This window comes from Pipra filicauda, unplaced genomic scaffold (genome assembly GCF_003945595.2).
Source record: "Pipra filicauda isolate LSUMZ 115617 unplaced genomic scaffold, ASM394559v2 scaffold851_size65776_pilon, whole genome shotgun sequence".
Lineage (NCBI taxonomy): Eukaryota > Metazoa > Chordata > Aves > Passeriformes > Pipridae > Pipra > Pipra filicauda.
In genome coordinates this window covers 1-16,008 of record NW_024105033.1, presented here as the reverse complement: position 1 = coordinate 16,008, position 16,008 = coordinate 1, and the positions used below count along the sequence as shown (strand labels likewise).

The 16,008-nt window shown below is 53.6% G+C and overlaps 1 protein-coding gene across 2 annotated transcripts in view; it reads left to right on the top strand.

Moving 5' to 3' along the window:
• NET1 (neuroepithelial cell transforming 1) overlaps positions 1 to 12,480 on the top strand; it is a 56,194-nt gene extending 43,714 nt beyond the window's left edge. For both annotated transcript variants that reach the window (XM_027743036.2, XM_027743044.2), the window contains 9 exons: positions 4,378 to 4,485; positions 5,137 to 5,304; positions 6,589 to 6,651; positions 7,278 to 7,374; positions 7,473 to 7,549; positions 8,780 to 9,037; positions 9,349 to 9,519; positions 10,339 to 10,525; positions 11,994 to 12,480. In XM_027743036.2, coding sequence (XP_027598837.1) covers positions 4,378 to 4,485; positions 5,137 to 5,304; positions 6,589 to 6,651; positions 7,278 to 7,374; positions 7,473 to 7,549; positions 8,780 to 9,037; positions 9,349 to 9,519; positions 10,339 to 10,525; positions 11,994 to 12,391 — 1,527 coding nt within the window. In that variant the 3' untranslated portion in view covers positions 12,392 to 12,480. The remainder of the gene's footprint in view (positions 1 to 4,377; positions 4,486 to 5,136; positions 5,305 to 6,588; positions 6,652 to 7,277; positions 7,375 to 7,472; positions 7,550 to 8,779; positions 9,038 to 9,348; positions 9,520 to 10,338; positions 10,526 to 11,993) is intronic.
• The last annotated feature ends 3,528 nt before the right edge of the window (positions 12,481 to 16,008 follow it).

The following is a 16,008-nucleotide window of genomic DNA, read 5'->3' as shown; positions in this document are numbered from 1 at the left end:
TTTTTTGGTGCTGCAACCTTTTAATGGCTTAAACCCGCACTTAGAAGCGCTTGAAGGAATTCCATCGGTGTGAAATCTCGCCTGGCACAAATTTAGCTTTAGTGTCTGTGCTCGTGATGTGTAATTCGCTTTTAATAAAGTGAAAAAAACAGTTCGTGGAACTGTTGACCCCGCCGGGGTTTTTAATTATCTGTGGGTGCTGTAACACCACGGGCTCGGTACAGAAACTTCCCCCAGCCCTCCTCCTAATCTGGGTTCCTGCGAGGAACACGGAGACAGGAGGCTCATTGTTTGCAAGCCCGGGACTAAAAAAAAACCCCTCCTGAGCCCGAGTTATCCGCAGTATGAGGTGCGGGGAGTCTCGGCTTACAGCAGGCTGAGCCGGGCTTTAGGGGGAGTGCGTGACCCTGAGCTGAAACCCAGAGCCCAGACAAGGTGAAGTTGCCAAGGAGAAGGAGGGGGGGGTTATTTTCCTCCTCCCGCCTCGGATCAAACGCTGGAAGGAGAAGAAGGAGCAGATGTTTTTTTTTTTGGCAGTCGGGCCGTGTCTGAGGAGCTCTCACAGGACTGAAAGTGGGATTTTGTTTTTTTTAATTTTTTTTTTTTCCCTTTTAAGACAGGGAAAACGGCCTTTGGCTAAGTTGGATTTGTAGGTACAGGAGTTCCTCTCTCGGGCACAAACTGTGGGATTCCTCCCTCCTTCTTGTCCATCCTCTCTTGTCGTGTGTCAACTGTTCCCCAAATCCATTTCTAATCCCAGGAGCCCCGCGGAGAGGCAGGAATTCCTCGTGCACGTGCCTGCGCCGCCTCATCCCGGCACAGATGTGCTGGGAAAGGCATTCCCACATGTCCCCGGGCACCGGGAGCCTGTCACTGGAGCTGACCCTTGCACGGTGACCTGCAAAATGCTGCTCGAGCCTCCCCGGAGCTTTCTTGCTATTCCTTTTCGGTGGCACATTTTATTTTTTTTTCTTCTCCGGGCTATTTTTATCCCTCCCTGGCCTCGCCAGAGCTTTGTGTCTGTGTTTTTCCTGCCTGCAGCCCGAGCTTCTCTTGGCTCGTGTCTCTTTTATCCCGATCTCTGATTTTTTCAAGGAGTAAATAAATAAATACCTCTCCTTTCCTTCCACTCCCAAACATCTGCACCTAATTAATGCTCTTTTCGAGCCCGGCCTTCTGCATAATCCTTTCCCAAACTACCCCTCCTGCCTCGAGCCCGGTGGCAAAAGGAAAAGAAACAACTGCAGCAAAATTCCCAGTTGTTTTTTTTTTTCTTACCCAAACCCAGGGTCGAGAACACTCTTTTCCCTTGAGATCACCCAGACGTTTCGAGCTTCAGTGCTGTGCCAAGAGCTCTTTGTGTCCTTCAATTGTTTCTTTTCATGTTTTCCCCCCCCTGCAGCTCCCGAGGCTGAATTAGGGTGAGCTCACCCTTGAGCTCACCTCCTCCTCCCGTGTGGGATGAGCCACTGCTGGGCTCGTGTTGCTGAAATCAGAGCTGACACATACGTGGAGCTCTGCTGCTTCCTCAGTCCCATGACTGGAATCCAGCCCTGGCTGTTCCCCTTCCCCCTATTTTTTATTTTTTATTTTTTATATTTTTTTTGCTTTTTCATTTCGAGAATTTGTCGCTTCTCTCGCCGCCCAGAGCAAAGATTCGGGCACCAAACCGGGCTGGAAATAAAGACTGGGCCTAAGCAGCCTCCTCAGGCTTTTGCCCTTTCGAAACGTAAGAGGAGAATTTCAACACTAATTAACCAATTTTAACTGAGGCGACCCCAAAAAGCGGCTGAGCTTCACGTTGAGAAACGTCCTCGTGCTTAATGAGTCACGGGAGCACCAGGACACCCCTGCGAGCTTTAAATCCATCCCTTCCCCCCTGCGCACACCTTTCCTGTCGGGGTCAAACACGTCGACTTGGCAGCGGGAGGTTTGCCCGGGGCGTTCCCTCTCCCTCGGCAGCGCTCGGGGCCGGGCCGGGCTCGGGCTCCCGGCGGGGATTAAAGCGGTGGAGAAAAGCAGAAGCTCCGGCTTTCGAAAATCCAGACGAAGGCGGAAGAAAAATTACAGCGGGTTGTGGGGGGGTGGGGGAGAGAGCCCGGGAGGAGGAGACCTTGAAAAGTGAAGCTGTTCAGCTTTTCTCCACCAGGAATGTTCAGCCTGTGGTGGTTTGATGTTTGTTGGGAGAGCCCGGGAGGAGGAGGAGACCTTGCAAAGTGAAGCTTTTCAGCTTTTTCTCCATGAGGAATGTTCAGCCTGTGGTGGTTTGATGTTTGTTGGGAGAGCCCAGAAGGAGGAGGAGATGTTGCAAAGTGAAGTTTTTAAGCTTTTCTCCACCAGGAACGTTCAGCCTGTGGTGGTTTGTTAGGAGAGCCCAGGAGGAGGAGGAAATGTTGCAAAGTGAAGCTTTTAACCTTTCTCCATGAGGAATGTTCAGTTTGTGGTGGTTTGATGTTTGTTGGGAGAACCCAGAAGGAGGAGGAGCCCTTGCAAAGTGAAGCTTTTTTATTTAAGCTTTTCTCCACCAGGAATGTTCAGCCTGTGATGGTTTGTTAGGAGAGCCCGGGAGGAGGAGGAGACTTAAGCTTTTCTCCATGAGGAATGTTCAGCCTGTGGTGGTTTGATGTTTGTTAGGAGAGCCTGAGCTGCTTTTCCCTCCAAACTAAAACGGGCAAACACATTCTTGCTCCAAAGGAAAAGCTGCTAAAAGGCAGCAGCACATCCCAGCTCCACCTTTAGGTAACAACCACTCACCTCTATTTCTGTTCAAAGCACACCAGCCCCGTTTTAACCCTGCCTGGTGTTCTCTTCCCACTTTCTCACCTTTCATGTTCTCTCCCCTCTTTCCCACCTCTGTTCTCTCCCCCTCTCTCACACTTCTGATGTTCTCTCCCCTGATGTTCCCTCCCCTCTTTCCCACCTCTGATGTTCCCTCCCCTCTTTCCCACCTCTGATGTTCTCTCCCCTCTTTCCCACCTCTGATGTTCTCTCCCCTCTTTCCCACCTCTGCTGTTCTCTCCCCTCTTTCCCACCTCTGCCCAGTCTAATCGCAGCCCGGGGAAGTTCAGGCAAATATTTACAACCTCTGCTTCCCTTTCCCTTTTCCCTGCTTCCGAAGGCTCTCCTTGCCGGGTTTCCCGCTCCTGGAGCGGGTTGGTGTTGGTTTAAACCTGCCTGGGCAGCTGGAGAAGCCTCTGTCTGGAGTTCAGCAAAGCCTTTGGCACCGTCTCCCCCAGCACACTCCAGGAAAAGCTGCAGCCAGGGCTTGGCCAGGGGCACTCTGTGCTGGGTGAGGAACTGGCTGAGGGCCCAGAGAGTGGTGGGGATGGAGCTGCTTCCAGCTGGGATCCGTCCCCAGGGATCAGTGCTGGGCCCAGTCCTGTTTAATGTCTTTATTGAGGATTTAGAGGAGGGGATGGAGGGAACCATCAGCACATTCCAGGTGCCCCCAAGCTGGGGGAGTGTTGATGTGCTGGAAGGCAGGAGGGCTCTGCAGAGGGCCCTGGCCAGGCTGGATCCAGGGGCTGATTGCAAGGGGCTGAGGTTCCCCAAGGCCAAGGGCCGGGTCCTGCCCTTTGGCCACAAGAAGCCCCTGCAGCTGCAGGCTGGGCCAGAGGGGCTGGAGAGCAGCCAGGCAGGAAGGGAGCTGGAAACTGGGATTGACAGGAAGTTGAACTTGAGCCAGAGTGTGCCCAGGTGGCCAAGAAGGCCAATGGATCCTGGCCTGGCTCAGGAACAGTGTGGCCAACAGGTCCAAGGAAGTGATTCCTCCCTTGTACTCAGCGCTGGGGAGGCCACCCCTGGAGTGCTGTGTCCAGCTCTGGGCCCTGAGCTCAGGAAGGCCCTGGAGGGGCTGGAGCAGGGGCAGAGAAGAGCAGCGAGGCTGGGGAAGGGACTGGAGCCCAAGTGCTGGGAGGAGAGGCTGAGGGAGCGGGGGGGGCTCAGCCTGGAGAGGAGGAGGCTCAGGGGAGACCTCCTCACTCTCTGCAACTCCCTGCCAGGAGGGGGGAGCCGGGGGGGGTCGGGCTCTGCTCCAGGGAACCAGCAGTAGGACAAGAGGGCACGGCCTCAAGCTGTGCCAGGGCAGAGTCAGGTTGGACATCAGGAAGGAATGTTTTCCATGGAGAGTGCTCAGCCATTGGAATGGGCTGCCCAGGGAAGGGGGGGATTCTCCGTCCCTGGAGGTGTTTAAGGACAGACTGGATGTGGCATCAGTGCCATGGGCTGGGAACCACGGCGGGGTTGGATCAAGGGTTGGGCTGGATGAGCTCGGAGATCCCTTCCAACCCAGCTGATCTGGAATTCTGGGATTCTGTGATTCCAACCCAGCTGATCTGGGATTCTGGGTCTCAGGGGTTTGTTGTGTGCTTGTTCCAGGAGCCCAGCACCAAGCGGGTCCGGCCCCTGGCTCGGGTCACGTCCTTGGCAAACTTGATCTCTCCGGTCCGAAATGGGGCCGTTCGGCGCTTCGGGCAGACCATCCAGGTACAAAAACCAGGAATTCCAGTCCTAATTCCAGAGGTTTGGGGAAAGGACCGGCTGGGAATGGGGTAAAAAGGGGGATTTGGGGGGGCTTCTCATGAAAATCAGCGAGGTAAGGATGGGAGAGTCACTTGGAGCAGAGGGGGGAGAGACAAGTTATTGAGGGTTTAAAGAATAAAGAAATGAAGTTGAGTTGTTTATATATTTATTTATGTGATTTATATATTTATAAATCTATTTTAATATTTATTTTTTAATAAAAAGAGATAGAGCTAGAGATAGGTCACTTGGAGCAGAGGGGGGAAAAACAAGTTACTGAAGGTGTAAGTAATAAAAAAATGAAGTTTAGTTGTTGATATATTTATTTATATAGTTTATATATTTATAAATGTATTTATATATTTATTTTTTTAATAAAATATCCAGATAGAGAGAGATTTTTTAAAATTTTTTAGAATTTTTTTATGGTTTTTAATGGAGTTTTTGGGGGGAAGTTAATTTCTTTTAATTTTTTAAAGAATTTTTTTTATTTTTTTTTTTTTAATGGGGGTTTTAAATGGGAGTTTTTTTAATGTTTTTTTAAAATTTTTTTGTAATTTCTTTTTAATATATTTTTAAATTTTTTGGCCATATTTGTTTTTTGATTCCCTGCAGTCGTTCACCCTCCGCAGCGACAGCAAATCCCCCGGCTGTTCCCAGAAATCCTGGAGCAGATCCGCCGCTCCCACGCCCCCAAAAAGAAGGAACAGCGTCCTCTGGTCAGAAATGTTGGATGTCAACACCAAAGAGTCCCTGAGCTCCAAGGAAATCAAGCGCCAGGAGGTAGGGTGGGATTGGGAAAAGGAATTCCTGCCTTTGTCCTCCTTTTCCAAGGGAAAAGAGTCCCTGAGCTCCAAGGAAATCAAGCGCCAGGAGGTAGGGTGGGATTGGGAAAAGGAATTCCTGCCTTTGTCCTTCCCAATACCAGTCTCTGAGCTCCAAGGAAATCAAGCACCAGGAGGTAGGGTGGGACTGGGAAAGGGAATTCCTGCCTTTGTCCTTCCCAACACCAAAGAATCTCTGAGCTCCAAGGAAATCAAGCACCAGGAGGTGGGATAGGATTGGGAAAGGGAATTCCTGCCTTTGTCCTTCCCAACACCAAAGAATCTCTGAGCTCCAAGGAAATCAAGTGCCAGGAGGTGGGATAGGATTGGGAAAAGGAATTCCAGCCAATTTGTCCTTCCCGAGGGAAAAGAGTCCCTGAGCTCCAAGGAAATCCAAGCCACCAGGAGGTAGGATGGGATTGGGAAAAGCAGCCAATTCCAGCCAATTTGTCCTTCCCAAGACCAAAGAGTCCCTGAGCTCCAAGGAAATCAAGTGCCAGGAGGTAGCTGGGATTGGGAAAGGGAATTCCTGCCAATTTGTCCTTCCCAAGGGAAAAGAGTCCCTGAGCTCCAAGGAAATCAAGCACCAGGAGGTAGGGTGGGATTGGGAAAAGGAATTCCTGCCTTTGTCCTTCCCAAGGGAAAAGAGTCCCAACCATGCACAGGAGGCCGGATCTTCCCGTGCACTTCCACCCCCAAACCCCAAATTTCCGCCTGGATTAGGAGTGGGAAAAGGTGGATTCCTCTCTCCCGAGCCACTGTGGAATTCATCTTGGGAGATGCCAGACTCTTCCCAGCATTCCAGAATCCCTGCAGCAATCCCATGGTCAGATTCCTCCTAAAACTGAGGAACTTTCTCCCAAAACTCCTGGCACTTGGCAATGAACCCAGCCCAAAAAAAAGGGTGATGGCAACAACCCTGTCCTGCCCAGCTGGTTGGGGAATCCCTCTGCCAGATGTTCTCCCACTTTTAGGCAGGAAAATCCTAATCCTAAACCTTGGCTTGCCTTTTTCCTTGGACAAATCCTCTGGAGACACCACCTGGAGCAGCCCCCTGGGATGTGCCAGAGCAGGGATTTCAAAGGCCCTAAAAATATTCCCTTTGGCTCAGGAGGGGCAGGGCTTGGAAAGCTTTGGAATTCCCAGCTGAGGACAGGATGGACATCTGGGAGCCGAAAAGGCTCTTTCCCAGAAATCCTGGCATTAAAAAATGACCCCGAGTGCTTTGTCCCCTTCCTCCCAGGCCATATATGAGATGTCCAGGGGAGAGCAGGACCTGATCGAAGACCTCAAACTCGCCAGGAAGGTGAGTTTGGGGCTTTTTTGGGGGGGGCTTTTTTTGTGCAGCCAGAAATCCTATCCCAGATAACAGGGCCAAAGTTTGGGGGGGAACTTTATCCGACCCCGAATCCCACAGCTTGGAAGCTGGCCCGGAAAATGGATGTGATGGCAACAAACCCAGCCAAAAAAAAGAAAGGGTGATGGCAACAAACCCAACCAAAAAAGAAAAGGTGATGGCAACAAACCCAACCAAAAAAAAAAGGGTGATGGCAACAAACCCAACCAAAAAAAAAAGGGTGATGCCAACAAACCCAGCCAAAAAAAAGAAAGGGTGATGGCAACAAACCCAACCAAAAAAAAAAGGGTGATGCCAACAAACCCAGCCAAAAAAAAAAAGGGTGATGGCAACAAACCCAGCCAAAAAAAAGGGTGATGGCAACAAACCTCGCAGTCCTGCACAGCTGGTTGGGGAATCCCTCTGCCAGATGTTTTCCCAGTTCAGGCAGTGAAGTCCTCAACACCTTCCCACAGACCCTTTTAACCTCCAAGTCTCTGGATTTCACTCCACTTTGTGCTCCTCTCTGATTTAAATTGGCAGGTTTTGGGAATGTTCAGGCTGGGATATGTTGTAACAGTGGCATTCTTTGACAGGCCTACCACGATCCCATGCTCAAACTCTCCATCATGTCCGAGGAGGAGCTCACCCACATCTTTGGGGACTTGGATTCCTACATCCCCCTGCACGAGGGTAAGAGCAGTTTGGGGTCGTTTGCTGACCAAGAGTTCCCCCCTGTGCTTTCTCCCGGGGAATCCTCACAATTCCTGATGTTTGTGTTTCAATTCCAGACTTATTGGCAAGTTTAGGAGAGGCAACAAAACCAGACGGGACGGTGGAGCAGATTGGGCCCATTCTTGTGAAGTGGGTGAGTTCCCAACCTGGGGACAACGGGCTAAAACTGAGCTTAGGGAGCGTTTAAAGCCGGGCAGCCCAAGAACTCTGGGGTTTTGTGACCTCAGGCACAAATTGGAAGGGAAATCTTGGTTGTTTGGAGAACAGTGGGACTCCCTCAACCGTGATGGGCCCTGATTTCACCCCGGAGACGGGCACTGGTGTGCCTGCAGTTGTTTGGGATTGATGTTTGGGTGTCTGTGTCTGCTGGGCTCTTGGTCACCGGTGTCACTCGGTGTCTTGTCACTGGTAATCCCAACTGGCAGAGCTTCCAAGGCTCCACATGTGGGGTGTCCCTGCTCCCACAGCACCCCAGGTACTAACAGGATACTCCTTAGCTTTCCTTATTGGGAAAAGTAGCACAGTAAGTAATCATAGAATGAGAGAATCAGCTGGGTTGGAAGGGACCTCCGAGCTCATCCAGCCCAACCCTTGATCCAACCCCGCCGTGGTTCCCAGCCCATGGCACTGATGCCACATCCAGTCTGTCCTTAAACACCTCCAGGGACGGAGAATCCCCCACTTCCCTGGGCAGCCCATTCCAATGGCTGAGCACCCTCTCTGCAAAGAAATTCTTCCTGATCTCCAACCTAAACCTCCCCTGGCACAGCTTGAGACCGAGCCCTCTTGTCTTGCTGATGGTTGCCTGGGAAAAGAGCCCGACCCCCCCCGGCTCCCCCCTCCTGGCAGGGAGTTGCAGAGAGTGAGGAGGTCTCCCCTGAGCCTCCTCCTCTCCAGGCTGAGCCCCCCCAGCTCCCTCAGCCTCTCCTCCCAGCACTTGGGCTCCAGTCCCTTCCCCAGCCTCGCTGCTCTTCTCTGCCCCTGCTCCAGCCCCTCCAGGGCCTTCCTGAGCTCAGGGCCCAGAGCTGGACACAGCACTCCAGGGGTGGCCTCCCCAGCGCCCAGCCCAGGGGCACAAGCCCTGCCCTGCTCCTGCTGCCACACTCTTCCTCAGCCAGCCCAGCAGCCCTTGGCCCTCTTGCCCCCCTGGGCACACTCGGGCTCCTCTTCAGCTTCCTGTCAATCCCAACTCCCAGCTCCCTTCCTGCCTGGCTGCTCTCCAGCCCCTCTGGCCCAGCCTGCAGCGCTGCATTGGGGTTGTTGTGGCCAAAGGGCAGGACCCGGCCCTTGCCCAAATGCGACATCTTAACGTGATTTGCTTTTCCCGCCTGGAATTGACTCCTGGATATCCCGTTCCCTGCAGCTCCCACGGCTCCACGCCTACAAAGGCTACTGCAGCAACCAGCTGGCAGCCAAGGCCCTGCTGGACCAGAAGAAGCAGGACAGGAGAGTCCAGGACTTCCTGCAGCGCTGCCTGGAGTCTCCCTTCAGCCGCAAGCTGGACCTCTGGAGCTTCCTGGACATCCCGCGGAGCCGGCTGGTGAAGTACCCGCTGCTCCTCAAGGAGATCCTGCGGCACACGCCCAAGGACCATCCCGACATCCACATCCTGCAGGAGGCCGTAAGTGAGGGCGGTTCCGGCGGGAACGCGTTCCTTTGGAGCTCCAGGAAACTCCCTTAAACCCTCGGGGATCTCGCCCGGGTTTGACTCGGGGTTGAACCGGATTTCCCTGAGGGTTTGAGTTCCAGTGTCGGGGTGGGTTTATGGCAGACACAAACCTGTGAGTCACCCTCTCCGAGAGGAAGTGAGGGATCAATCCACAGGAATTCCATTGCCTGGAGCTCTGAAGTAGCACCTACCAGGAAGAAGCCCGTGCACGGGTCACTGTTAATCATCCCTTTGCTGATTAATAAATTCATCTGCTGTTGCAGATATCCATAATCCAAGGGGTCCTCTCCGACATCAACCTGAAGAAGGGCGAGTCCGAGTGCCAGTACTACATCGACAAGCTGGAATACCTGGATGAGAAGCAGAAGGATCCAAGGATTGAAAGCAGCAAAGCTCTGCTGTGCCACGGGGAGCTGAAGAATAAAAACGGACATGTAAGTCCCTCCTGCTCCTGGGAATTCATTCTCAAGGGAATTAATTCTCAAGTTCAGACTGGGAGCCTTCACTCCTTTGGGATAGTTTAGACTCGGGGCTAAGTTTAAAAAGCAGAGGGGAAAGCCCTTGGTGGCAGCCCGGATTTTGGGGTGGGAGGGAAAGTTTCCTTGCTGGCAGCTCCACAGTTGGCCTTGGGAAGCTGGAAAACAATGAGCACAAAAGGGAGCACAGCAAGTGCTCTCCATCCCCAGGGATTTCCTGCCCCTGTTTGCTTTCAGGTGCTCTGACACGGCCCTTCAGGAGCTCTGCTCCAAACAAAAGGCTTCCTGCAAAGGCCTCTTTGGCTTGGAGCTGAGCTCAGCCAGGAGTTTTATCTCCCACTGGACTCCAGGGATTGCTGCCTTTTGTGCTGCCCTGGTTTAAAACATCAAATCTTTCCATGTTTTCTTTACTTTTTATTTTTTTTTTTTAGTTAATTGGAGGATTGTTTGGGTTTTTTGTATTTTTATTTAATTTGGCTGTTGCATTTCTGCACACGGGGCGGTTTTGTGTTGCCAGAACAGATAATTGCTCCTAATCACCCTCTGCTTGGCATCTGTAAATCAGAATCCCAGGGCTGAGGATCAATAAAACAATAAAAAGCCGTTGAGGTAATTCCTTTCCGTGCCAGAACTCGGAGAGACTCACAGACTTATCGTGGGTGAAACCACAGATAAGGCAGCCCCGGATCCCAGAGGGGGGAGGATGTTTGACCTCAGGGAACACGGAGCACGAGGCTTTGCCGACATCCCAACGTGCTTTTCCTCCCCCTTCTCCAGAAGCTCTACGTGTTCCTCTTCCAAGACATCCTGGTGCTGACCCGGCCGGTGACCCGCAACGAGCGCCAGGCCTTCCAGGTGTACCGGCAGCCCATCCCCGTGCAGGACCTGCTCCTGGAGGACCTCCAGGACGGGGATGTGAAGATGGGAGGATCCTTCCGAGGAGCTTTCGGCAACTCCGACAAAGGTACGGAGCAAACCGGGCGGGAAGGCGCCCGTTCCGGCGCGGAGCCGGGCGGTGTTTCGGGGGGATTTGGAATCCGAAAAATCCGGAATAATGAAAACTGCCCAGAGACTCTTGGTCTTTGAGCAGCAAAGGTGTTTATTGGCAGCACTGGGAGCAAACTGGACAAACTTGCTCGACTTGAAAGTGCAAAAGCAAGCCATTTTATCCCCTCTAGGTGCATGGTTACATCATTTATTATGCATATTAATAACTAGGCCGGTCTCTGGGCAGAGTCTTTCCAGACATGCCCAGTCTTCTGCTGTGGGGTCTCCTCAAACCTTCACCCCTCTGGTGGTCACCATGGGCGTCTTCCTCAATTTGACCTCTTCAGTGAGGTGCCCTGAATTCTTCAACCTTGCAAAACCCTGGCTCTGGGCCTTCTAGATCTTATTCAAACCTCTAGTTTACCTCATTTGTTACTCTGTGTGTGTGTACTACTCCTGTCCTTTCTGTAATAAGGCCTTTGGTGCAGCGAACAGAGCAGAGCATGAGATTATCCAGTGCTCCTAAAATGTTCTTCCAGCAGAACAGGTACTGGGGTTTCTTAGCAGGCCAAGACATCTCAGTTCACTCTTTTAGGCCTGGTTCCTGTTTCAGTTTCAGGCACTTTCCCCAAAGCAGAGGCACCCATGGAATCTCTAAATCCCGAGCTTGGGGCTGAGGTGTTTTCCTCCCCTTCTCTCCAGCCAAGAACATCTTCCAGGTGCAATTCCAGGATTCTGTGCCAGGCCTTTCCCACACAGTGCAGGCCAATGTTTTTATGTTGTCATCTCCTGTAGACCTCTCGTTTTTGTTTGCAGTAATTTTAAAATGGGGGTAATCTATGTAAATAAGAGCTTTTTTTTAAAAAAAACCCCAAACAACAGAAGCCAAGAAGGTCGGGTGTGACAGGTTGTGTTCTGCCCCCCTTGTTTTGTAGCTTTTACTGAGTACCCTGACCCACGAAAAAGTTCCTGTTAGGGAAAAATCTCAGTTTCCAGTCTCGGCATTCTCCTGATCCCTACATTTTTCACAGGCTGTGAATTTGGGATGCAGATTGAAACGAACTGGTGTGGTCATATTTTAGCAATTTTAGCTCTGTCTGTCCAGGGACAGTGCTGCTGGCAGGGCTTGATTCCTAAAAGCAGCTCTCCAAGGCTTGACAGTGGAGCCTCCCTGGTAGTTGCTGCCATCACAATCCAAGGTAAAACTGTTGCCCTATGTGGAACAGGATGACCTGTTCCTGACTGCCCCAACCTGAAATGATGTAGAAGACAGAAAGTTCCTTTTAACAGCAGAAGATTTCCTTGGCAGGCCAAGACATCTCAGTTCACTCTTTTAGGCCTGGCTCCTGTTTCAGATTCAGGCACTTTCCCCAAAGCAGAGGCGCCCATGGAATCTCTAAATCCCGATCTGGGAGCTGACGTGTTTTCCCCCCGTTTATCTCCAGCCAAGAACATCTTCCGGGTGCGATTCCAGGATTCCGGGCCGGGCCATTCCCACACGCTGCAGGCCAACGACGTGTTCCACAAGCAGCAGTGGGTGAACTGCATCCGCGGCGCCATCGCCCCCTTCCAGAGCTCCGCGGCCCCCTCCGAGCTCCAGGAGCTGCCGGAGCTGCGCGAGGAATCCGAGGAGAACAACCCCTGCGTGCCCAACGTCCCGGCCCGCCGGCGCCGCTCCGCAATATCCCACATGGAGCTGGACGAGGGCGCGGCCGAGCGCGGCTCCTCCGTCCTGGACTCGGGGGAATCCAGAGCAGGGGGGAAAGCCCCCAGAGCCTCGGCCGGGCTGAGGAGATCCAGGGAGAGGCAGCTCAGTGGGAAGCGGAAAGAAACGCTGGTGTAGGGAGAAGAGGAGCCCCGGAGCGGGTTCCTTCCCTCGTTCCCGGGGGGAAAACTGTTTATTTATAAATAACGCCGTGTACATTTGTGGAATCGGGGCAGATCCCGGGGTTCTGTTGGAATGGCAGCTACTTGGTGTTCGCTCCCCTGTTGAGCTCTGGGGGCTGGTTTTTACGCAGGGAAAAACCCTCAGGCAAATCCCAAAGTTGGGCTCTCCTCCGGAAGGATTTCCTGAAGGGGAGAGCCTTTCAAAGTGGAGTCACTTTGTGTGGGGGGGTGGTTGTGACAACCCACACAGATTTCCATGGAAAAACCAAAAAAAAACCCCAAACCCAGCCCCCAGGTCCAACAGGTTCTCCATTTACCTACTGGAATCTTTTCACCTTCCCTTTGTACATTCCTCGTTTTCGCTCTTGGATCCTGCCAACTATTTAATTTTTTTTTTCCAGTAGTTTTTTTTGTTGTTGTTGTTGTTGCTGTTGTTGTGTCCAGTTTGGGATTTGGGATTTTTTTTCGGTTGTTTTTGTTTTCTCTGGGGGTTTTTTCCCCCCCCTTTTTTTTTTTTTTTTTTTAACTTTTGTATTTTGTTTGTCCAGACTTGGCATTTTTTTTTTTTCCTTCCCAGTTACTCGATCTTTCGCGCTCCGGAAGGGAGGGATGTGTGTGTGTGCATCCACAGCATTCCCCGTGGAACGAGCAATCCAGAGGCTGGGAGGAGAGAGACCCTGCTGAGGGAGGAGGAAGGGAGTTCCTCCGGGGTGTAGGAAGGTTGTAGGGACGTTGTAGAGGGTTTTGGGAGGGGGAGAGGAGCAGTAGAGGGGAATAGCAGTGAGCGGAGGTAGATTTTGTGTTACCGTTGCCTTTTGGGAATGAAACCCCTTCCCGTGGGAATGAAACCCCTTCCCGCGGGAAGGCAGGACTGGAGGGGCAACCAAGGGGATTCCTGCATGTGGTAGAAAGGTAGAGAAGAGGAAGAGTTTGAGGTGTAGGGAGAGGAGAGGGAATGTTGTAAATACTCCGACTGCCGGAGAGCCAGGCGGTGGATCCGGCCCGGAAATCCCACCATCCCAGCGCCTGGAATTGCGTGTCCTGTGCCGTGTGTGGCCGTTGGGAGAGGGGAGGAGGGTGCACATGGACAGCTCTGTAAATGTCTTGTACAGTTCCAGTGCCAAGAACATTAAATTCCTGATGCCTCTCTCTCTCTCTCTGTCTCTCTCTCTCTCTCTCTCTCCTGCCTCCTCCTCTCGCTGCCGGGAGGGATCCGGGATGGGGTGGGATAACACGGAGCTCCACTGGGATCCTGGGTCCTCCTGCCGTGCTTCCAGTGGACAGGAGGGCAGGAGTTCACAGTTTAGGGAGGACAGGGAGCAGTGGGATTCTCCTCACTTCCCTGACATCCTCTGCCTATGGAAAAGTCCCCGTTTAGCAAATATCTAGGAATCCCATTCTCCAGGAATCTTGGGAAGGGGGATCTCGCTGGGCCAGCTCAGGGCACCTTCCAGGGGAACATCTGGTTACATCACCAGGACAAATCCTCCAGTCTCCACAGCCCGTCCCAGAAACCCGTGGCCTGACCATGTGTCGGGAGTGTCTGGGCACAGCTGCAACTCCCGGGAAGAGCTGCCCTGGGATCCGCAGGGAAGGAGCAGCTGGAATTTTAGGGACGGGTTTTACAGCTGAGCTTTGTCCTGTTTCGATCCAGAGGGGACTCGGCCCTTCCCAAGCAAAAATAAAAGGCAGGAGTGATTCCAGGGCTTGATCCCAAGGGAAAGGAAATCCCGGATCCTGCCAGGCCTCCCGGAGTCAGGCCGGGCTCAGCCTTCGTCTCATCCCTCAGCCAACGGCAAATTAGCCAAGAACTTCCCTTCCCTTTGGAAGTGAGCCCCCGACTCCCGGTGGTTCCCATCCCTGAGGAATGTGCAGACACCGCAGCCGGCCCCGGCTGGGCCAGACTAAACAAGCCGGGCTTTCCTGGTTTCCTCCCAGCCCGAATTCCAGGGGGTCCCGGCCGGGCCTCTCCCTGTCTGTGCTGCTGAACCTTCATCCCGTGGATGGGGACACCCTGGGACACAGCGGGGCAGGATTCCCGAGGGCAGGGCGGGATTCCCGAGGGCAGGGCGGGATTCCCAAGGGCAGGGTGGGATTCCCGAGGGCAGGGTGGGATTCCCGAGGGCAGGGCGGGATTCCCGAGGGCAGGGTGGGGAGCTGGGCCAGCCCCAATCCCGAGGAGCCCGTCCAGCCTGGCCCCATGGAACGGGAAGGTGTCCATGGCCAGGGATGTGTGTGGGCAACTCCACCCCGGAGCAGCTCCCTCTGGATCCACCCGGCTCCGGAGCCACGTGTGGAGCGGAACCGACGCCTCCATGGATAACAGGTGAGACCTTCCCGGAGTCGGGATCAGGGGCACAGTGGGGCTCATCCCTCTATCCCAACAACTCCCCAGCACCCCAATCCCAAACTCTTCCTCCACGGGGACATCTCTGCCAGGCCCAAACGTGGGATCAGCGTTCCTTGGCTTGGGCTGGAAAAGCCTGGATTTAGGATCTGCCCTGGAGGCTCCACAGCTCCCCCCTGGCTTTGGGAACCTCACTGGAAACGGTGGCTAAAGCCCCCGAATCCCAAATTTCCCCCCCAGCAGCCCCTGGATGCCCCTGCAGCCGCTGTGGGATCACCCTTTGGCTCAACCTCTCCCAAATCCCAAATTTCCCCCCCAGCAGCCCCTGGACGCCCCTGCAGCCACTGTGGGATCACCTCCCAGTTCAGCCTCTCCCAAATCCCAAATTTCCCACCCAGCAGCCGCTGTGGGATCACCCTCTGGCTCAGCCTCTCCCAAATCCCACTTCCCACATTAAACCTCTGTGGAGTTCACGCCGGGTTTTGTGGAGGTTCCTCCCCATCCCCACTCGGGCTCCTGTGGGGCCCCGCGGAGGTTTCCCCGTCGGAGCCTTTCCCTCTCCTCCTCCAACTTTCCCTTTTTCCATGAATCCATCATCCTCCCCCACACCCCCTCCCGCTGCTCTGTCTGCAGACCCAGACGTCTCCACACATCTGGATTATCCAGCTGGGAGCTTTCAACCCTCTGGATCGGGGGGAGTTTTTCCACCATTCCCTGGATCAGACCCCTCAAATCCAGACGCCGGGGTCGGGACGAGCGGCGTCACCCGGAAAACTCCGTGTGAGGTTTAGAACAGTGGCCGCTTCCAGCCTCCCTCCTTCCCTCTGGTTCCAGCTGGAGAAATCCCAGGAAAAGCAGCTGCCAGAACCCCCGGCAGCCGGAGGCTCCTGCTCCCGCCTCCCACCAGGGTGGTCTCTGCCTCCCCATCCCACCCCACAGAGACCGGGATAAATAGGACTTGGACATGAATTGTGGGATTTGTGGGTCGGAGGGAAGTTTATTGGGATAATGATCCTGCCGGGATAACGAGGGGCAGCGGAGCACAAAGTCAAGGGCTGGCCTGGACCTGCTCCCGGGGATTGGTGGGAATGTGGGAGGGGATGGGTGCTGGGCATGGGATGGGATGGGATGAGACTGGATGGGATGGGATGAGATGGGTGCTGGGAATGGGATGGGATGAGTGCTAGTTATGGGGAATGGGATGGGATGGGTGCTGGGAATGGGAT